General features: G+C 54.7%; 1 protein-coding gene across 5 annotated transcripts in view; it reads right to left on the minus strand.

Annotated features, from left to right (window-relative positions):
* PCNT (pericentrin) overlaps positions 1-23,222 on the minus strand; it is a 105,559-nt gene that overhangs the window by 70,729 nt on the left and 11,608 nt on the right. For 4 of the 5 annotated variants that reach the window (XM_060100301.1, XM_060100303.1, XM_060100302.1 and 1 more), the window contains exons 5-14: positions 22,674-22,729; positions 21,596-21,770; positions 21,027-21,163; positions 19,004-19,115; positions 17,279-17,525; positions 16,948-17,026; positions 12,366-12,522; positions 11,343-11,548; positions 8,674-9,125; positions 6,848-7,385 (exon numbers count right to left, since the gene is read on the minus strand). In XM_060100301.1, the coding sequence (XP_059956284.1) occupies positions 6,848-7,385; positions 8,674-9,125; positions 11,343-11,548; positions 12,366-12,522; positions 16,948-17,026; positions 17,279-17,525; positions 19,004-19,115; positions 21,027-21,163; positions 21,596-21,770; positions 22,674-22,729 (2,159 nt within the window). The remainder of the gene's footprint in view (positions 1-6,847; positions 7,386-8,673; positions 9,126-11,342; positions 11,549-12,365; positions 12,523-16,947; positions 17,027-17,278; positions 17,526-19,003; positions 19,116-21,026; positions 21,164-21,595; positions 21,771-22,673; positions 22,730-23,222) is intronic. The other variant, XM_060100305.1, reaches the window with a different exon arrangement.

The raw sequence follows: 23,222 nt of genomic DNA on the forward strand, positions 1-23,222 counted from the left end.
TGACCAGACAGGCTCAGAAGGGGTTTTACTTGTGCCACTCCCTGCATCCCCTCAAGATCTCCTTACACACAATCATTCTATTTCCAGCCTGACTATAAACTCTCTCTAATCTGTTCTAAATGGTAAAGTCAATATAAGAAAAAGATGTTTTTAAAAAGTTATTCTCGAGTTTTTCTAAAAATCCACAGAATTACGTGGGAAGTGTCATATATATTTTACTCATTAAAAAAACAATGGATACACTTAAAGAAGAAAAAAATAAGTAGTTCTGCACAAAGAATACCAACATAGTATTAAGAATAAATTCAACGGATATTGAATTAAAGACATTCAAACTATATCTAAAATAACCACAGGTTCTCTTAATATGTTTTAAACATCATATGAACAGATTTTCTTCTCCCCAAGAAAAGATGACATCGCCTGAGCAATTGATGGTGGTCAGACGACAGTTCACTCCTGTTTTCCTTCCACTGCTTAGTGTTAGCAATACAAGGGTGATTTCTTTGCAGGACACTTATCTCTAAGAAAAGGAAACCAGGCTTACGTTTTCAGAGAACTTTTCTCACAACCAAACTCCAAAGGGAAGTAACCTGAAAAATAATCCAATCGCTTCACAAGCGCTGGGTAAACAACTTTTCTGATAAGTGACACTGCTTTTCAAACAGGTGCAGAGATATTTGTAGCCCAGATAAAACCCATTCACAGAGGAAGAACAGCATGTCCCTGCTATTTTGGGGACAATGACCACAGCATCCCAGAAGACACCCAGCAAGGCTTTATGGAATATCTGTCTGTGAGGAGAGCCTGAGGGAAGATGGTAGGACGAAGAGGCCACCACCTGGAACTATTCTCACCAAGACATGGACCTGAATCCCATCCCGTGTGTAGACTGCTGACACATTTACAGGCAATAAGGGGGAAATGGTAGCCAACGTCACAGGAAGCAGGAAAAACAGATTCAGCACAGCTCAGGCCCTATGTGGATCCCAAATTGACCAGCCACAGGAAGAGACTGGAACTTAGGCTGGATATGTGATGAAATTAAGGGACTACTGTTAATTCTGCAGGTTAGCATGGAGCATGTTATGGTATATTTGGGCGGCTAATGCACTGAGATTGGCACGTACCCATGGGCAGTCAGATTGTGAACTGTTCTCTGTTTCTGTGTATGTTGAAATTTTCTCCAATAGAAAGTTAAAATAAAATAGGGAAAGAAACTGCATATCCCACCTCCCCACAAACCCACATGTTTTCTCCTGTGAAATGAGCTACACAAAAAAGGTCACTTAAACGGTATCTAATATTCACATCCTTAGTAGCAAAGTAAAAGAACGACATACTTGAACAAACAACGAGAAAAATACTTCCCAAATGTTCTCAGTGCTCTAAAGAGAGTCAACACAGAAGTACAAAAATGCCCAGCCGAAGAGCAGGACACATGTCACGAACAGGTAACAGAATCATCAGAGTGAACAAACAGGATCCAACGAAGTCTCTTTAGAGGGAGGATTGTAAGCCAGTAAATACCAGGAAAGGCCAGCGGCAGAGTCTGCCTCTTCAGAGGATTACAGAAATGAAACTCAGACGCCTCCACAGGTCAGCAGGTATCAGGGCAGTGCCCCAGAAGAGGAGGACGTAGCTCATGAGGGCACGAGAGCAACGAGAGCACGAGAGCACAGCAACCAGAGCACCGAGAGCAATAAGAGGACGAGAGAAAAGAGGGGAGCAAGAGGAAGGAGAGCGACGACACCACGAGATGAACGAGAGCAACCAGAGTACTGAGAGCGCCGAGAGCACGAAAGCACGAGAGCACGAGAGCACCGAGAGCAACTGGGCTGCAGCCAGGACCGCCGTCTCCTCCACGGTGCCTGCAGCAAGCACTGTCCCGGCAGCCACTTGACCCCTCTGTAATGGCCCCTCAGGACTGAACTCGAGGGGCTGGGGCTCTTAGGACACTGCAGGGACAGAGAGCGGGCTGCGGGGCTGAGGGTGACCTCGGGCGGCCTCGGCCTGCAGCGGCTTGAAGCAGGATTTCAGCTCCCGACCAGAGCCTGAGGCCGGGCAGCGGCAGTGAGGGCGCTGAATCCCAGCCACTGGACCACCAGGGACCAGCAGCCAGCGACAAGGCCCTGGCCCGTCCGCTAGGAAGAAATGAGTTTCCGCAGAGAGACACAAAGTAGTGACGCAAGTAAAGTGTCTTTTAGACGGAAAAAGAGTACAGTAGACACACGGGCAGGCTCAGAGAGAGCGTCACGCCCTCATGGCAGCTTAAATCACTTTCGTGGGCATTTCTTCCGGATTTCCTTTGACCAACCATCCTGCTCTGCCTGGTCCTGAGTCCGTGTTTGGTGTATCTCAAGGTCCTCCCATGCGTGTGCGCACATCTCTTAGCCAAGATGGATTCCAGCGAAGAGGCCTATCTATGGGTAGTTGGCATCACTTACTATGAGGTGGTGCCCCTCTCTTTTGGACCTCCAAGGAGCCCTTCTGCGCATGTGTAGTCGGGAGGGTCTCCTTGGCTTCGAGAATGAGGAATATATGGTCTCTTATCTTCTATCTGGGCAGGGCCCAGCCTCCTCCATTATCCTGCTTTTATGGAGCTTCTGTCCACAGGGGAGAAACTGTTCAGCCTGGGGCCCATCTATCTCCTGCCTCAAGGGAATACTGAGGGGATGCTGAGGAGACAATGAGGGGACACAGGGGCTGAGGGGACGCTGAGGGGGCTGGGGGACACTGAGCAGGCTGAGGAGACACTGAGGGGACACTGAGGGGACATGGGGGCTGAGGAGACACTGAGGGGACACTGAGGGGACATGGGGGCTGAGGGGACACTGAGGGGGATGAGGGAGCTTTGTCCTCTTTAATGAAACCTGAGTAAGATGACATTGTGAAGAGAAGACAGTTTGTGTGACTTTTATCAGTGACCAGCTGCATGTCTGGTCTCAGCCGGGCTTTTATCGTGTTTCTGATATCTGTTTTATCGTGAGCATTTGTGGGCATGGGCTTCCTGGGTGTGGATCCCTCCTGTCCTCTCATTCCCCAAACATGGGAAACCCGGATTCAGGGCATCTCAGGGTCCAAGGAGCAAACCAAGAAAAATGCCAACTCCCAGACTTTTCAACCAAACAAAAGGGATAAATGTCATATTTATGCTTCCCTTTATTTTTCTCCAATCCACTAATTCTCATTCTGGGAACTTCCACGTGAAGAAACAATTTACATGCTAATATCAGATCAGTCAATATGTACACACACAGCTAAGAGCACTGACTAATATTAACCTAGGAAACCTAGCGAATGCCAGGCCTTATTTTACGGTTCGAAATGAGCTATTAACATGTCCTTTTGAAAAGCCCCACAGAAAAAGTACCTACAAAAATTTATAACCTCAATAAGTTTGTACATATGCTTCATAAAAAACACCAGTTATCCTTACCCCCAGAAAGATCAGAAGATGCGGAGACACAAGTATTTCAAATCTAAGAACACCAAGGCAGAAGGGCCTCAGGGGCATCCAGCCAAGTGTCCTCAGATGGACTCCAGGGGTTTTGCAAGCCCTGCGAGGATGGTGTGCAGAATTCCGTGCATACATGCATGTCTGCACGTGTGCTATGCGTGTGCACTACACACATGCAGGGAGGGCAGGCGGGACAGTGACATCATGTGGGGTCTGGCTGCATGGCGTCTACACACACCTCTGCCATCCTGTGTCAATGCAAAGGGCACTGAGGGGTGTGAGCCCCACAGGGGTCACGTGAACCCGGGCCAGGTCCCAGCCTCCATGGCAGCCCCGTGTATTCCAACTGCTCTGTTAGACTCCACTGTAACCTCGACCTCGCAATTCGACATGTTGCTTATACACGTGGTGACACGCAAAGTTAAAAATCCAAAGAAGTGGGAATTCCCTGGCGGTCCAGTGGTTAGGACTCGGCGCTTTCACTGCCTGGCCCCGGGTTCAATCCCTGGTCAGGGAACTAAGATCCCACAAGACGCCCTGAGGAACCAAAAGAAAAAAGGAAAAAACTCTAACCAAGAGCCCGTAGAGTGTGGCAATCCCTAAGAGCACCTGCTGGGGGTGGTTGTTCTGCGTGGACACACGTCACCCACACACCCAAGCAGCCCGCCTGCTCCACCCTCCTCCACAGCCACCGCCTCCTCCGGCCTCCCCTGGGTCCAGAGGCACAGGCCCTCTCCCTGGCCCCAGCAGACCCCCGACACTGCCCGCCCCCGGGCTCCCCGCGAGCCTCGGTCAACCTAGAGCAGGGCAGCTGCCTCCACCAAACGGCCCCCGTGGGATACATCCGGGCACTTTGCTGCTGCCCTGCCCTCCAGGGGCCCTGCCCTCGGTCAGGTCCTTACTGCCCACCTGACCTCCGAGATCCTAGCGACACTGTGTGGCAGGGCCATGGGCACCTCGGCAACAACTGCCCTGAAGAGGTGTGCAGGACAGGGCCCCGGCAGCAAAACCCTCCCGGGCGCGCTGCCCTGGAGCCCCGGTCTGGGCACCGCTCTGGGCCCGGGCCACCGCTGAGCAGAGCGCAGGCGAGAGGAGCGCAGCATGTGGCATGCGCCCCACAGGGGACGCACCGTGGGCTATGCAGGGCACAGGGCGTGGGGCCGTGAGTCCCAGACGGAGGGGCCGTCCCGGAAGGAAGGGCTCATGGAGAAAACGATTTGACGAAAGGGAGGCAAGAGTGGGAGTTTCCAGGCGGGAGACAAGGCCAAGTTCAGAGGAAGTCACAGCCAGGGTGTTCCAGAAACTGCCAGGCAGCAGGTGTCCGGCGCCACGAGAACAAAGAAGACAGGACATCGGGCCAGAGGACATTTGGGCGGAGTCTGTGCAGGGCTGTGCCCCCAGGTTGCACCATGGGCCCCAGGGTTTGGGGGTGCAGCACGGGATGCAGAGGACATGGAGCAACTGCCGGGCACCTGGCACAGGCAGCCCCTGAGGTGCCCCACAGGTCCCACGCAGCTGAGCGCAGGCCCCGGGCCCTCTTGGCAGGTGTGAGGCCTGCCCAGCATCCACCCCACTGCGGGCCTCACGGATGTCCGAGGGCTCTCATCACGAGGAGAAGCCTCAGGAGGCCCAGCGGCTTTGCTGATGTCACCGGCATCCCCGTGGGGGCCAGAGCCTGACCCCCAGGCCATCCCTGAAGCCACCACTGCCCAGAAGGAACCTGTGGGGGCCCCCTCCTGCGGAGCCTTCTGCACCTGCATCTTGGCCACATGCCCGCCCCGAGCTCCTGCATGGCTGCTTTTGGCTGCTGCCCCAGGGGCAGGCCCTCAGCAGGCCACACCAGCTCCACCTGCAGAGAGCGAGTCCACAGGGCACTGCCTCCCACACACCTGTCCTACCACCCATACACACCTCCCACCTGCAAGGTGGGAAACATTCCACGTGCTTCCTGCAAGCGCATTTTACACTAATAAAATTAAGCCATGGTTTAAAATACATAGCTTTCTCATGTAAAAAATGCATACTTCTCCCTCTTGATATTCTTTTAGAACTTCATTTTCTTCAAACCCTATAATCCGAGAAAATCTAATTTAAATCCACAGGGTGGGAACAAGCCCCCTTCCCCACACATCCATCAGCATGAGAGGAAACTGAAGCTGACACTGAGAGCTCACTGGACTGGCCTAAGGGCACCACAGCCCTCCAAATTCACACCAAAAGGACAACTCCCAGGGAGGAGTTGTGACACCTGCCCTGGGGCCCAAATTCAAGGACAGGCCAGAGGCTCATGACCCCAGGGGGAATGTGCTCGGCCCTCGGGGAATTTGTTCAAGATCTCGCCTGCAGGGACTTCCCTGGTGGTCCAGTAGGTAAGACTCCACGCTCCCAATGCAGGGGGCCCAGGTTCAATCCCTGGTCAGGGAACTAGATCCCACATGCCGCAACTAACAGTTCTCAGGCCTCAACTAAAGATCCCACACGCAGCAACAAACATCCCGCGTGCCACAACCAAGACCCAGTGCAGCCAAATAAATAAATAAATAAACATTTTTTTTAAAAAAAGGACAAGATTTCACCCGCAGACCACACAGAACAGGCAGAGCCGAAGCATACAATGAAGCCACCACACCTCTCAGCACTAGGCTGCCTTCGTCCTTCCATCCTTAAACACGCTAAACCAGGAGCAAAGGACAAAACCCCCCTGGGAACATCCCATAAAGCACGTCTCAGCCACGAGCGAAGGTTCTACCTGGTACTTGTGTTCTCACAAGGCTGAGATTTCCTGCTTTGTAATTTTGAATATCTACTTCTGAAATACGTGACAAAAGTATGAAGGCGCCAGAACAGGAGCAATCCTGAGTACCTGGCATGCACACCTGGCCCAATGGACACAGAGCAGCCCGTCCCCACACTGAATTCCCGCTACATGATGACGTTCTAGCCAAATAAATGCATCCTATTCACGACGTACAAGTGCCATAGGTCTGCAGACGAGGAAAGGGGAGCGCTGGCTAGGGCAATGGGGCTGTCTCCAGAAGCTCCTTTCATACTACAGCTGAAAGCACCTGCCAAGGGGACAGTTGCTGCTCAACACAGGACAAAGGGTTTAATCTCACAGAAATCGGTAGAGGTCCTGAGGAGCACTCTGAACCCTTTGAAATCTCACAGGGAACGCTGTACGCAGGCACACGCGCACGTTTTTCCAGGATCAGAGATCCAAAGCCTTCACCAAGGAGCCTGGGACCAAAAAACGCGTAAAACTCACTGTTGTGTACCCGCCTCACCAGGAAACCCACCGCTGTCCCTGGGACACACACACACACACACACGTGCAGCTGACACATATGGGCAATAGCAGACACCAGTCCTGGGGAAGGGCAACCTCACCTGGCGAGCTCCGCGCAGCCGAGAGGCTCTCACACCCTCCACGTGCTCTGTGTTCACTCCCGCTCTCAGGCCGTCCTCTGTGGACTGAGGCTCTTCATCGTGTTTCAGCTTCAGCTTCTCTAACACCCAAGTCAAGACCACGTGGTGAGAAGCACCCTCTTTCTGCAGCTGCTCCTCCAGGCCCGGCAGCTCCAGGCCCCGCAAGGTCTGCATCTCAGACAGGTAACGCGACTCCAGAGCGTACAGGCGTGACGCGTGTCTGGTCTCCAAAGCACTGATTTCCGCAGCGTGTTTTGTCTGCAGCTCGGCCACACGGGCTTCTGCGAGAGCCCCCCACTCCCGCTCAACAGAAGCCCTCAGCGCGTCCACCTCGGCCTGGTGCCGGGTCTCCAGCTCCGCGGTCAGAGACAGGACGTGCTGCCGGTGTCCCTCCTGGAGCAGCTGGAGCTCGCGGGCGTGCTTCTCCCGGGCCTCCCGCAGGAAGGCGTCTTGCTCTGCGGCGAATTTCTCTGTGATTTCTCGACGTTCTTCTAGAAACCTGAGGAGACAAGCCAAGTGAACACGGAGAGCCAACGTGCAGCCACAAAAGCGTCAACCTCACATTTCTGACAGGAGACACCACTTTCTACGGGTGAGATCGTCGTGCCCAGGTTTTCCCTGCTCTTTGCACCTCCCGGGGCTGCAGACGGCCTGAGCCCCACTGCCAGCCGTGAGCGGAGAGCCAAGGGGCCCACGAAGCCAGAGGAGCTCGGACACCAGAGCCCAGGCTTCCCCAGTCACCGACGGAAGTACAGGACACAGGACCCCCAGCAAGAAACCACACACACATTTCCACAGACACCACAGGGAAGCAGGTGTGACGGCTCCTCGGCAGGGAGAGGACCTCAACAGGGAAGGGGCAGCGGCATCGTTTACAGGAGCCAACAGGGCTGCAAAGAGCATTCAAAAGACCCCCAACACCCCTTCGGGGTGAATTAGGGGCATGAATTAAATGAGTTGCAGGTGACACTGGCTGGCAAGCACAGAAGCAGGGAGACGCCCCTGTAACTGAAGCACCCAGCACCCCAGCAGGAACAGGGAAGAATCTCTACGGGGCACCCATTACACGTTAGTGCCACGTGGCGCGTTCAGGTGAGTGACAAGAGCTGGGATGGGATTCAGGTACCAACTGTGCACCAGACACCACGAAAGCCTTTCCACTGATCAGCCCATGCAGGAGGGCTTCGCTAAGGCCTCATGAGTTTGTCCACCGTGCCTGTGTCCTTCCAGCTCACACGGGGGTCAGGATTTGAACTCAGTTCTCAGACCCCAGAGCAGAAGCTCTTGCACCTGCCTCATGACGCTGGGGAGCAGCTGCCGCATGAGAAGCAGCAAAACCAAGAGCAGCTCCAGTGACACCAGGACTCACCAACACCCCTGGTCACTACAGCCCAGATGTGCAAAGAGGCGGCAAACCAAATCACATTCTAAATCTATTTAAAGCTTCAGGGAAGTACGTACATAGTTCAGAAAAACTTTTTTTTTTAATCTGTTTGAGTTTAAAATACACAAGAAACTTCAGAAATGAACCACACGTCCTTATGATAAATGAGGCTGAAGTTCTGCTACTGAAACCGTAAACCGTGCAAAGAACACAAATGACTGTCACAGAGGCATGCAGGGCAGCGCGGATCACGGGCCACGGGCTCCACAGGAAGGACGGGGGTGCTGCTGCTGGCAGCAGGTCCCGCAGCCCCAAGAGCCACGCGTGCCCTCCTGGGGACCGGCCTCACCCAGACAGGCGGGCGGCCCCGTACTGAACGGGCGGCCACAGGAACGTCACCCACCTGCTCTGGGCCAGCTTCAGCTGGAGGGCACAGTCCTCCTTCAGGTGGTCCCGGTCCATGGGGGCCAGACCACCGCCCAGCTCCCGGCCACACTGGCTGCACTGCAGAGACTCGTCCCCCGAGAGCCCCAGCTCCAGCTGCCTCAGGCGGCCCTGCTGCTCCGCCAGCGACCCCTCCAGGTCCAGGATCTGGGCCGCCTGCTGGTCCTGCAGCTGCCTCAGTTCGGCTTCTCGAAGCTCAAACCTGTGCATCATGGACAGCTTCTCGGACTCAGCCTGCTCCTGCAGCTCGAGGAGCAGCTGCGTCAGCCTCTCTTCGTCCCCTCTCCTCGGGTCCTCACTCGTGACCTTCCCCTCAGCCTCTCTCTCGCCGAGTTTTCGTCTCATTAGCTCAAGCTTCTCCTTAGCGCTCTTCAGTGCTTCCTGGTGGGCTTCAACTGAAGTACATTTCACCTGCAGAAAGCACAATTTTATTTCAGAAGGAGGAAATTAAATGAAAAGATCACTGGCAGCAACGACCCAAATCCATCTCTGAAGATAGAGAAGTTCCACAACATACAAGCACTAGTTTCATAATATATTGCACAGAACAAAGCAATGGCAGTGTTTCTTATCCTGATGGGAATAAAGGAGCCTAAAATGCACAAATCTAAGACTATGTGCTTAAGTAAGACGTGTCCGCATCCCGGCACCTGGCCCCGACTGTTACCTCGGGGGCTGGTAGGTCTGGACACACACGTGAAGGGGAGCTCCTCTGCAATGAAGACCAGCCCAGGGGATCAGACACGTACGGGGCCTCCCGTCAAGGGAAGGCCAACCCCCCAGAGAGAGGAACCACCACCAGCCAGGACGGAGCCACAGGAGAGCAGCAAACAGCGCCAGGCCAAGCCTCTGGACTTGCACAATGAACATTCCAGGCTCTACAAGGGACCTGAGCAAGAGACTGAAACCAACACCCTTAAAGGTGTCATGTGAAAAGGGAGGTGAACCAGAAAGCTGAACACACACAAATATCCTAATTTTCAAAAAAGGAAAGAAAGGTCAACAGACTACTGATCATCATCAAAAAGAAACAAAACAAAGCCAAAAAGGTTTGTGAGATTGACCTCAACTCTTTATTCAAGTTATTAAAGTTTAGGGCCTGCTCTTAGTGATGGCTGAGAATCAGCTCTCAGCAGAGACGACAACTGCAGACTCCGGATAAAATCCAAGAGATCCCGGGGCGGGAGGAGGTGTGTGGGGCGGGGGGGTGGTCTGACACCCAGAATAAGGAAACGGCCTGGGTCACCGACCTGTTTGTGCCGTGCACGTAGAAATCTTACTTGTTTGAACCAGAGGAGCTGGGAGGTGAGGGGGGAAAGCCCATTAGGACAGAGGCAGAGAAGGAGAGCTGCAAAATCGGTGACTGGATCCAGCCCAGCTCCCAGGCTGGTCCCTGGTCACACACGTGCGAGCAGACTCCAGAGCAGGCCAGCCAAGGCCAGGAGAACTGAAGGGCCCAGCACAGAGAAGATGGGGAGGCGAATGGCCTCTGATGGGGGCGGGGGCGGGGCGATCTCCCGGGACCAGACCCTTAGCCCGTGGGGTCGGCACTAACCCCAGGAGATGCCGTCCAAGGTGAAATGGACAGATCAACGGGCTCCATCGAAGGAAATGCAAACGAAGGTTGGAATGACCACACAGGTCAAAGAGCAGGGAGATTTCAATACTAAGAAGCTACAGGACAGAAAGGGGACGTTTCATTAATGATAAAAGGGTACACTTCTCAGGAAGACATAACAATCATAAATGTGTAGTAACGGAACCATAAAACACTTAAAAGTAAAAACTGAGAGAACTGAAGGCAGAGAGAGAGAATTCCACACACCTCTCTTAATAATTTAGGTAAGGAGATAAAATGGTGGTCCAGGAAATACATATACCCCTGAACGTCAAAAGCCTTCAAGGAGAGTCTGTCCCTCAGGGAACGGTGCCTGAGAAGGTCATGTGCCAAGGCAGACCGCCGGCGAGCAAGCATCCGCCGTGAGGCCGCGGGCCTCCCACAAACCTGTCTGAGCCTGCTGTGCCCCCGTCCGCACCCCCAGCGCCTCAGCGTGGGGACGGCATGTGATCCGCCCTGCCGGTAACAACCGCTTCCTATGCAACTGCTTTGATGGATGAGGAACCCCAGGGAGGCTCCGCGGGGAAGACCAGGGGCGAGAGCAGCACCTCCAGATGGTCACCCTGGGCCACTCGGAAGGAACACGAGAGAAAGTCACCTCCACTCCGCTCCTCTGAACTGTGGTGAGGCTCGCCAGTAATTCAGGGGAGGGGTCTCATCACCGCGTGCGTCCGCGGCTACACGACCAACGGTCAGCAAGAAGAGCCTGGGGCTCAGGACACCACAGAAGACACAGTGGATGAGGCCTGAAGGTGGCCTCGCCAACCACCCTGGCACCCCTCAGAGGACCCCGGCCAGTTCCCCTGAGCACTGGAGGCCCCGGTAAGGAGCACACTCGGCCCCCGGCTCAGGTGGTATCCCATCCCGACCCCGAGGAAGGCACCCAGCAAGCAAACACTGCTCCAGGTGGAAGGCGTGGTGGACCTCGGGGGCTTGCGCTGACCCCGGCCAGTTAACACGAGGCCCCAGTGGACGCGGGGAGTGCAGAGTGGTGAGGTGTTTCAACTTACTTGCTCAGAGTCCTCTTCTAGGCGGATTTCATGCTGCAATTTCTCGTGTAAATTTCTATTTTCTACTTTTAAGAGGTCGATTTCTTCCTTGAGCTCCGTGAGAAGAAGCAGGAGATGAGCCTTGTGCATGGTTTCCAGACCCAAGTCTCCGGCTGCCACCTCCAAGGCCGTGCTGTGTGCACACAGGAGGGGCACCTGGGCGAGCTCTGCAGGGGACCAGGGGGCAGGACCGTCAGGCTGACCCGCAACTCAGACTAGACACCTACCTTCAGAAGCCTCAGACAACCGCACAAAGATCCTGAAACTCCTCGTGTGGGCTTGGTGTCAGAAGTGGACATGACACACCCATCTTCAGCCAAGTGGTCACTGAGCCCGAGGCCCAGATGAGCAGGCCCATCCTGAGCGGCTCACACCCACCGTTGCTCCTTCCGCCTGGGTACTGGGTGACCTGGCACCCCCAGAGCTCCTCTGGCCAGGGCTCATCACCGTCCCAGGCTCGATAAAGAGCCAAGCGTGGCCAAGGCACCAGCTGACAGGAACGTGCTGAGCAGCGGCCGTGGGGCACCCCTCCCGCAGGAAGGAGAACAGGGAGGACACGATGCCAGCAGCCGTGACCAGCTCTCTGGGCTGCATTCTTCCCCTTCACAGGCCCGCCCGGCTCCGAGGCCCCCGACGGGGATCCTGAGCCACCGGCCCTCACGGCGGGACCCTCTGCCTTGCCCCCTCAGCTCTATGCGGGACCCACCCTCTCCTGGGCTCGTGGCCAGTGCCGGCCTTACGTCTGCTCTCCTGGGTCCCTGACCATCCCCAGGGGCGACCACAGCTTCTCCGTCCCCGTGGCACCGGGCAGGCCCTCTCCTGACACGCCCAGGCCTGCTCAACCCCCGAGGACGGGCCCGCGGTGCCCACAACACAGGGTGGACGGCCAGCACGTGCAGATGGCTCTCATGGGAATCAGTCGCCGCCCAGAACGTCCCCTGCAGGCCGGACTCCAGGCGACAAAGTGGCACTGAAGGCACACACCTTGGCCGGGCTCTTCCGAAGGCCCCGCATGCTGCTCCCCTTCCAACACCTGGGTCCCCGCGAGGCCCGCCTCCTGCTGGACTTCCTGGGAGGACTTCCCCGCTGCTAGCTGGTGCTGGTGGTTTTCTTCTAGCTGTGTGTGCAACCCCAGGGGCTCCTTTGGGAAATCACAGAGAAAACCTTCTAATGACTCTCCCAGCCTCGTTCCTGAATCCCTGCCTCCCAGGGAACCCCCCAGGGGACCCACCCCCACAGAAACTCCCACGGAGCCTTGCCACGCACGGCCACACCGCCTGCTGCCCCACGTCTCGCTTCCAGCAGGGAGGCGGGCCTACTCCACTGACGCCGAGCCGTGGGCACTGGGTCCCCCACCGGACCCCCGTCCCTTGCCCTCCGCACCCCAGGCCAGGCCTCCGGGACCAGCCACACGGCCAGGGCCTTGGTGGAAGGCGCCCTGCTCCACCTGCGGCTCCCAGGTTTCTCCTCACTCCCTGCCCTGCATTTCCCATCGAGAGCCGGGTGCTGGGCCTGCCCCCCGAGGACGATGCTCTGGAGCGCCTGCCCCCCGAGGACGACGCTCTGGAGTGCAGGGTCCGAGGGGCTCGAGGCAGTGTCAACGTTTCCTGTTCCCTCAATGTGCAACCAGTCACCCCATCTTCCTCAAAATCACAGAGAGGCCACGGCAGCCTAAATGTCCAGCTCTCAATAAGCTCGAGTTATCTTTTAAATCCAGACTGGAGTCCTCATACGGTCACAGGAGAAAACGACTTGACTGACGGGTGGACTCGAGCACCCCCGACACAACTCGGCTCACAAGGGTCAGGCTTCCCAGCAAGTCGGACGAGAGCAACTCACCATCCCAGGAAAGAAAACGGGCCAGAGTCTCACCCTCCACCAGGCAACAGCCAGTTCCAGACGACAAAAGCAAAGATAAAATACAGGGAAATCCTGCTGTGCCTGGAGACTGGGGACGGGGAGCCGAGAGCAAGGGGCTCCCGGCCTCTGAGGAAAGGGCAGAAACATGGCCGCAACGACCAAACAAGTCAAAAGACATTCAGCCTCAGGGACAACCAAACAGTTGCAGCCAGAGAGACACCGGCCAGGGTTCGGCACCGACCAGAGGGGCATGGGGGTTCCCAAACCCAGCTGGGGGAGCTCCACCAGTCACCCTCAGTCAACATGGCGCGTCAACACGCCAAATATACACCACCCACGCGCACACACTGCGCATGCCATGCGCTGCCACACACGCGCCCACACCCGGGACTTTTGCTTAAACACACGTGTACTCTATCGTTTTTATATTCCCTCAGATGATAGGAGACATAATTCCTAAACCTATGAGGAGAAGAAACAGTGAAAGAGGTAATCAGTAAGCCAAAGATGACCAATTGCTGGAAGATGGGAATCATGGATGCTCACAGGGGTTGAACAGGGAGCCGCCTGAGAGCTGCCCAGACACCCGGGAGGCTGGGAAGCGGGTACAGGGAGCACAGAGGTGACGGCACGACCCCCAGGGGCTGTGGACCAGGGAGACTGGCGTGGGGACCCCGCTGTGCCCCTCTCCTCAGGGACCTAGCAGGGGGCTGGTAGAGACCAATGGCCCCCGGAGGGGAGGCCGCCCCCCAGCCCCCAGGTGGAGTCTGCCTGGTCAGACAGCCCCCCAAGACCACAAGGTGCCTCAGGTCACCAACCGATGCACAGACCACAGACGCCCCACACAGCACAGAGACGAAGACGCATGGAGACGCGGCAGGAACTACACAGAGCCTCAAGAGGCCTCTTAACACCAACGGCCGCCTTCAGGGAGGAGACCAAAGATACCCCGTCCCTGACGCTGAGCAGAAGACACAGGAAAGAACACAGAACAAGAAGGCAGAACAAGAAGGCAACGCCCCAGAAATTAACAATGACAATGGAAACAAGATAGCCAACTGCAGAATTAGAGGAGAGGGGAGAAAAAAATCTCCCACCCCGCAAAAAAAAAAGCCTAAAGCAACATAAAAAGAGAAATGAGAATTGAAGGAAGCCGGTGGTTCCAGCCTGGAGGTGCAGCATGAAGCCCGCAGGAGTATCAGAGAGAGAACAAACCACATGGAGGAACGGCTGTCCGAACACGCTGAAGACTTCCCAGAAGTGGAGACAGAGTCAAGGCCCTGCCTGTTCCTGGTGTGAAAAATGGACACAAGCTGCCACCTCAGGACTCCCCGGAGCGCGGTCGGGGGCCCAGCCATGCCGACAGCACGGCACCTCCACCGCCAGTGCCGGGGGCAGGAGGACAGGGGAGCCACCGGCCCCGCGGAGCTCCGCATCAGAACAGGCGCAGAAGGCTTCCACTGTCACAGAGAGCCGTGTGAACACCGCTGCCCACAAAGGCTAGAGATGCCAGAAACAAACGGCATGGGGGCCGTTCAACGACGAGGAACGTAAAGGCCAGTAAAAAGATGCCCAGCACGCACTCACCCCAGCGCTTCACTCTCCGGTCATCAACACGCATGACGCAGGCGGGACCCGACCTGCCAGCCACCCGCCTCCAAGTCGTGCCCTGAACCTCGGGTTGTTGTTTTAAACAAGCAGACACAACGCAGCCTGTGGAGTCACCAGAGACACAAAAGCAAGCCTCCCTCTGCTTGTCAGTGTCACAGAAGGAAGCTTTTGTGAAAAGGATGGAAATTCAGATTTGATAACATAAAGACAGTCCAGTTCCCAACTAATGATTAATGAAACACAACCTTTCTCAATGTTTATGGAGATGCTCATATACCTCAACAGAAAAAAAAAAAAAAAACCCACCTGATTAAATAAAAAACAGGCAGAAGATCGGAACAGATACTTTTCCAAAGAAGACACATAGATGGCCAACAGGCACATGAAAAGGTGCTTAACATCACTAATCCTCAGAGAAATGCAAGTCAAAACCACAATGAGATATCACCTCACACCCGTTGGAATGGCTATCATCAAAAGGACAAGAAACAACAAGTGTTGGTGAGGATGTGGAGAAAAGGCAGCCCTCGTGCACTGTCGGTGGGAAAGGAAACTGGTGCAGCCGCTGTGGAAAACAGTATGGAGGTTCCTCAAAAAACTAAAAATAGAACATCATCAAAAAATGCTGGAGAGGGTGTGGAGAGAAGGGAACCCTCTTGCACAGTTGTTGGGAATGTAAACTGATAGAGCCACTATGGAGAACAATATGGAGGTTCCTTAAGCTAAAAATAGAACTACCATATGACCTAGCAATCCCACTACTGGGCATATACTCTGAGAAAACCATAATTCGAAGAGTCATGTACCACAATGTGCACTGCAGCACTATTTACAATAGCCAGGATGTGGAAGCAACCTAAGTGTCCATCGACAGACGAATGGATAAAGAAGATGTGGCACATATATACAATGGAATATTACTCAGCTATAAAAAGAAACGAAATTGAGTTATTTGCAGAGAGGTGGATGGACCTAGAGACTGTCATACAGAGTGAAGTCAGAAAAACAAACACTATATGCTAACACATACATATGGAATAAAAAAAAATGCTTCTGAAGAACCTAGGGGCAGGACAGGAATAAAGACGCAGACGTAGAGAATGGACTTGAGGACATGGAGAAGGGGAAGGGGAAGCTGGGACAAAGTGAGAGAGTGGCATGGACATCTATACACTACCAGACGTAAAATAGCTAATGGGAAGCAGCCGCATAGCACAGGGAGATCAGCTCGGTGCTTTGTGACCACCTAGAGGGGTGGGATAGGGAGGGTGGGAGGGAGACGCAAGAGGGAGGAGATATGGGATATATATATACATATAGCTGATTCACTTTGCTACACAGCAGAAAGTAACACAGCATTGTAAAGCAATTATACTCCAATAAAGATGTTAAAAAAAAAAAGAACTACCATATGATCCAGCAATTCCACTCCTGGGTATTTAACCGAAGAAAACAAAAACACTAATTGGAAAAGACACACGCACCCCAATGTTCATAGCAGACCCTATTTACAACAGTCAAGATGTGGAAGCAACCTAAATGTCTACCAACAGATGAATGGATAAAGAAAACGTGGCACATACCTACGTACATACATACACACAACGGAAACAGTACTGAGCCATAAAAAAGAAGGAAATTTTGCTATTTGTGACAACATGGATGGACCTTGAGGGTGTCATGCTAAGTGAAATAAGTCAGACTGAGAAAGACAAATACTGTCTGATCTCACTTCTATGTGGAATCTAAAAAACCCACCTCATGGAGAACAGACTGGTGGTTGCCAGAGGTGGGAGAGGGGCTGTGGGCAAAATGGATGAAGGGGTCAAAAGATGCACACTTCTAGTTTGAGGATAAAAAGTCCTGGGCTGTCATGTAGAGCACAGGACTACAGTTAACAATGCTGTATTGTGTAACTATAGGCTGCTAAGAGAGTGGATCTTAAAAGTTCTCAGCACAAGGGAAAAACTCTACCTCTGTGTGGTGGTGGACGTTAACCAGACTGACCCTTCCCAGCACACCCGGGCATCCAATCATCATGTCATAATGTCCTGTGTCAGCCAGACCTCAAAGCAAAACAAAGGTGTCCCATCACCTCGTGCTGCTCCAGCTGAAGGCCAAGTTCATCAAGACGGTCTCTTCCTTCTCCTTCAGACGTCTCTTCTGAACAGGCACTGGATGAATTGAGAAACTGTGCTGTAACAACCTGATACAGGTGCCCCTCCACTGAACTCCGCTGTCCCTGGGATCCCGCTTCTGTGCCGAGGACAGGATGACCGCCGGGAGGGTGGTGAAGCGGGGCTGGTGCCCACCCACCCCGGCAGCACGGCGCCGTCCGCAGCCTGCGTGCGGGTCAGACCAGCGCCCAGCTTTAATGTCATCTTGTCGAGACCCAAACATAAACGTGTTCTCCTGCGCTGCTTTACCTGATTCCCACAGCCTCCGGCGGGGAGCTGTCCTTCCCGGCCTGCAGCCGCTGGTGTAACAGGGTCGGGTCCTCCTGGTGGCCCCTCTCAGCCTCCCTCAACTTCTCTTCAGAAGAGATTCTCAGCTGTTCCAGTTCAGACTCATGCCTGGTTCTCTCCTGCTGCTGCTGCTGCTGCTCTAAGTCCCACGTCAGGTGTTCCAGCCCCTCCACGTGAGACGCTCGGGCCAGGAGCTGCTTGGGTAACTCTTTACAGGATGAAAGTAAACCATTATCTCAAAATGAAACACTCAGGGGAAATCAGAAGGTAGTTAAGAGCCTGTAGTGTGGTGCTGGGGGCAGAACTGTAAAAGGTCCCCCCATCCCAGAACCCGTGAATGGACATGGGACCCTCCAGGGCTTATGCTACGTGGCACAGGGGGCCTCGCACAGGGGGACCAGCCAGGCGGCCTCAGTAAACCCCAGAGCCCTGAGGGCAGAGAGCTTTCTCAGGCTGGCCCAGAAGTCAGGCGGATTGGAAGTGTGAGAAGCGCTCCACGTGTTGCGGGGGCCCTGAAGACGAGAGGGCCGCGTGGCGAGGAACGTGGGCAGCCCCTGGGCCGACAGCCAGCAAGGAAACGGGACCTCGGTCCTACAAGCACAGGGACGGGACCCTGCCGACCGAGGGAGCCAGGCCAAGGCCCAGCCCAACGTCTGGACTTTGGCTGCGGGTGACCCTGGGTGGTTTCAGGCTGCTGAGTTGGTGGTGTTTTGTTAACAGCCACAGAACAGTACTGCAGACGGTAAGAGAACTGTCGGCATCACGGTGCTGATCAAGGGGGTGCTGCCAGCTAGTCCACCAGAGCTAGTTCTTAGCTTTTAAATAACAGGGATGGAAACAGGTCACTATCCCAAATCAACGCTCCCCGTGAGGGTCCTTAAACGCACGGGGGAGGGTGCAGTGGAAGGCGCACAAGCTGAAACCCGTGTGTGAGAGCGTGCCTGAAGCCCCCGCTCAGGTCAGTCCGCCAGCTCCGCCTGCGGCTGCCCGGAGCCTGGCCGGGATGGGGACGGGAGGCCTATCCCCCGACCCAGACCGTCAGGTGTTCCTGCGGGTCCCTTCCCTTAACTCTGTTCTTTGCTCCTCAGTAACACGTAGGCACAAAGGCAGACCCTACAGTTTCAGGCCAGTCTGGAGAGCAGCAGACAACCCCACGTCTCTCTGCCCCGTGTCTCGTGACCTCCTCCCTCTGAAGGTGCCACCAGCGAGCAGAGACCCCTCTGACTTGGGGTCTTGTGAGGGGGAGACCCAGGTGAGCTGCCCTCAGTAAACTTGGCGTCACCCTCCCAAACCAGAGCTCAGGGCCCCAGAAGCCTGACAACACCTGACGCAGGTGAGCTCACGGGACCCCGGAGGCGGTGTACACCCATGACCCGAATGCCCACTGGGAACTGCGTCTCGACGGCGCTCAGCCAAGCCCCACCGTGAGCCCAGTCTCACACGTGAACGGTGCGTGTCCACGTGAGGACACAGGCTGCGAGAGGCATCGCTCACCAACGCGCCTACGAGGAAGCTGAGGCTGCCACCAGCAGGTGTGCACCGTGAGGCCACAGACCTCAAGATTCACAGGAGTTTGCTAAGCCACTTTCTTGGGCCTGAAAGCCGTTAGGCCCCAGTTCGGGGCTTCAGCAGCGAGAGCCCAGCTCCAGCTGCCGGGAACCTGGATCTGAACACGAGGCCCCTTACCGCTCGGCTCCTGCCCGCTGGACCTCGCAGACTCCAGCTGGGCCCCCAGGCGCCGGATCTCCTCCTGTGACTGGGCCTGCAGCTCTGTGTACGAGGCGTGCAGGTCCTCCAACTGGAAGAGAAGGCGATGGTGTGGGAGCCCGACCAAGCCCCGGGCCCAAGGCAGTGCCGGTGATACCCGTGCAGCAGCCGATGGGCACCAGGTGAACACACGCAGTCTCGGCTCAAGCCCACCCACCTCCAGGCAGCCCCGAGAGCGGACCAGAGGAAGCCGCGGCCAGCGCGGCCTCTCATGTGGACACCTCCCAGGCCTTGGCCTCGTTCCCAGCAGAGACCTGTCCCCTACTTTGTCAGGGAGGGTGGATGGGCCCCCTCCATCTATGACCACGGGCTCCCTCACCCTCGTGTGGCCTGCGTGGTTTTCTCCGCGTTCCCTGGTCAACCTTCCTGGGAAGCAACTCTTTCAGGGATGAACAGAGCTTGCACACCAAGCGTGTGCTGAGTGTCAGCTGGCCCTGCACTGCCAGAGCTGAGAGCGGCTCCACCTGCCCTCCCGGGGCCTGGGTCAGGGTGGCCACCCAGCACCCCAAGTCACGAGCACAGGGCCAAGCGCTCCCGGGGGAGCATGAGCAGTGCTGCCTTGTGGAACGGGCCTCTCCTCACCCAGGGCACAGGGCAGAAGGTGACCTCAGGCCGCCTCTCTCCCTGGATGGGGGACAGCCCGCAGGGCCCCGCCTGGCCCTGGTCCTGCCCGGCCAAGCTGGCCTCTGTCTGGAGGAGAGCAGGGAGGAGCCGGTGAGAGAGTCGCAGGGCCAGACACGGCTCCTCCGCGGCTCCACGACTCTCCGCCCTGCAAACCCACACATGGGCCTCGGCTAACTCCGTCTTCTAGTTATTTCCTTGCTAATTCCTTGAACCAATGCTTGGGGCATTGCTTGGCTCTTGGTCTTGGTGATAAAGGCCCTTCAGGTCCCTGAGTGAGATCTGGCCACATCACCCATATTTTGGTATGTAAAGTTCCAATGGAAAAGAGTTCTGAATACGTGAGCCACAGAAATGTTTCTTGCTAACTTCTTGTTCATTGAGTCAAGGTCAGAGCATGTACCCTTGCACCCCTAATGGCCAGAGCCTGTAGATGTCCCAGGGGCACTTGTCAACGGCACGAATTCTCCAGGTGTAGGACTGAACACCATCATTAAGTCAAAGTCACAGACTCTATATCCTGACATGGCTATCTACCAGCTCCACCAAATACTGAGAGTCTCTTTAAAGGAGGGCTTAAAGTATGGAGGTCCCTCAAAAACTAAAAATACAACTACCATATGACCCAGCAACCCCACTCCTGGGTATATATCTGAAAAAACGAAAACACTAATTCACAAAGATACATGCACCCAATGCTCACAGCAGCACTATTTACAATTGCCAAGACAGGAAGCAACCTAAGCATCCACTGGCAGATGAATGGATAAAGAAGATGTGGTGTATATATACAATGGAATACGACTCAGCCATAAAAAAGGATTGCTGCCATCTGCAGCAACATGGATAGACCTGGAGATTATCACGCTAAGTGAAATAAGTCAGAGAAAGACAAATACTGTATGATATCACTTATACGTGGAATCTGAGAAACAGAACAAATGAATGTATATACAAAACAGAAAAAGACTCACAGTCATAAACAACAAACTAGTGGTTACCACTGGGGAGAGGGATGGGGAGAGGCAAGCTAGGGGTAGGAAATTAAGAGGTACAAACTACTGTGTACAAAATAAGCTACAAGAATACACTGTAGGGCACAGAGAATATAGCCAATATTTTATAATGAAGTACAATCTTTAAAAATTGTGAATCACTATGTTGTCCATCTAAAACTTACATAATATCGTAAATCAACTATACCTCGATTTAGAAATAAACATAAACATACGCATGTTAGGGCTTAAGTTTTAGGCAATAATAGAGCGTGAGAGGACCCCAATCAGAGATCTCCCCCAGCACCCCCGTACAATGCCTCTACCTCAAGCTGCTTTTCCTTTTCCTTTTCTCTGAATTTCAGCTCCAGGTCTTCCACGTACTGGCAGTGTTCCAGCTGCAGGTCCGCGCGTAACTTGCTCAGGGCCGCCTCGTGCTGAGCCTCCTGAGTCTGAAGGGAAACTGGAGACGGGCACGGGCCTCACTTAGTTTGTGACGGCACAGCGTCCTCCTCCTCAGCAGGGGCGGCTGCAGGCACAGCGGGTCCCCCAGGCTCTTCCAGACCCCATTCTCAGGATCCTGCTCTCTTCGGGGAGGAAGAGAGGGGAAGACACAGGCCAGCAGACAGCATCTACTGACCGGTGGGCCCCACCGTGTAACAGAAAGGGAACAATCACGAACTACTTTTTCGGTAGCAATTTAGTAGAAGAACATGCAGAAGATTTCTCTGAAATGAAGGTTTCGGAAGGTTTAGGGAACCTGAGATGCCTGTGACCAACGAGGAGGGACCCCAAGGCTGACTCTCCTGCCAGCCAGTCACATGGCATTTTTTCTGGGATGACACAGGAAAACTCAGTCCCCTTCCAAACTTGCTCATTTTAATTAGAGACTCACATTCAGCCTGATTTTTGTCTTGAAAAACCTTCTCCAACTCAGCCTTCTGTTCTGCCAATTCTTTCTTAAACTGGTTTTGTAAATTCTCCAGTTCTGACCGATGCCTTTCCGATAATTCTTGGCGTAGGTTTTCTAAGCACAAGTCTCTCTCGGATTCCCAGTCTTGCTTCAGGGTCTAATTTAAATAAGGAAAAAGTAGATGATGGCCAACAGTTTATTACTGCGGTAAAAAAATTTCAACTGCGCATTTGAAAACCGTCACCCCCACCCAGACCAGACTGCAAGTACAGGACACAGCTCGGGATGTCCAGTCAGACAGGAACAGCAGCATCTGCAGACAAACAGCCCAGGACACGAGAACGAGGACCACCTGTCAGAAACAGAACTGGTCGCTGAGCAAAAGCACAGGAACTCGGCTGGCAAGACAGGCATCCATCCCCCACGCAAGACCCAGGCACTACAGCGACACCGTCGAGCTCTGACGGGGTCAGGCTCTGTCCCAGGCGCCCTAAGAAACGAGTCCCCTCTCTCCAGCTCAGAGGGCGGGGGCTGGGGCACGAGGCCATCCTCCACCCACCGCCTATCCAGAGTGGCCAGGGCACACCGGTCCCCTCGGCCTGACGTCACACATCCCTTAACACTACACACTTCCTCGGCCATCACCAGCGCCAACGGCCCTTCTACAAGCGTAGCCTTGAGAAAGGGATGGGTCGCAAGAGTCACGCTCGTCCCACCCCCCCACCCTCCGTGGTTCCCCGAGGCCCATACACGTCACCTGATCACCACCTCCGAGGCGTCCACGCCCCCTGTCCATGAGGACTGAGGTCTGTGTCCCAAGCACAGCCAGGGCCATGCCACAGGGCTGCTCAGAAGCCAGATGGGAAGAAAGAGACTCCCATCACACCAAGCAACACGAAAGCCCACAACCAGCTGCTGTGATGAATTCACGTTGTGCAGAGAAAGCTTCACCCCCGCGACTCCAGCTCTGACTGCATTTTGTTAGAATCAAGGGGAGGGGTCCCGGGTGGGGATGAGGGGAATACCGCGTACACGGAATGAATTTTCTTATCCTGTGTACCTCTATCATCTGGGCATTTTTCTCCATTTCTGATTGTAGCTTCTCCTTCAGCTCAGCTGCAAGAGAAACATAAAAAGTCGCTCAGATCACCGCAGCTCAGACTTTTCCACAGTCTGATCCCCCAGGAGACGAGAAGGCTCCCGGCACCTCTGGCCGCTCCACCAAACACTTGCCGACATTAACAGGACAGGACACGTCTGTGAGAAACAAGCAGGTGATGATGTCTGGGTTAATTAGCAAATCACGCTCATGCCTGACAAAGGACGGGAGACATCCAGCCAAGCGACAGTCCAGGAGGACCGGGCGAGGCCAACTCTGGGGCTGCACAGATCACTGAGCACTGAGCCTGCGTCATCCTTCTGCTTATGGGGACCTCGGCCCGTTCACTCCACAACGGGCCACTGTGCACCCAGGGCCCCGTAGTCCAGGATCCCGCTGAGCCAGCTTCCAGGCTGGGTGCTAGACCACAAGTAAACGGAGAGAGGTAAAGACGTTCTAGGTCCCAACAGCTCCCCGCTTGAGAGAAGAAACACAAGAAAGGAGGTGCTA

The sequence above is a fragment of the Mesoplodon densirostris genome, chromosome 5, assembly GCF_025265405.1.
Source record: "Mesoplodon densirostris isolate mMesDen1 chromosome 5, mMesDen1 primary haplotype, whole genome shotgun sequence".
NCBI classification, from domain to species: domain Eukaryota; kingdom Metazoa; phylum Chordata; class Mammalia; order Artiodactyla; family Ziphiidae; genus Mesoplodon; species Mesoplodon densirostris.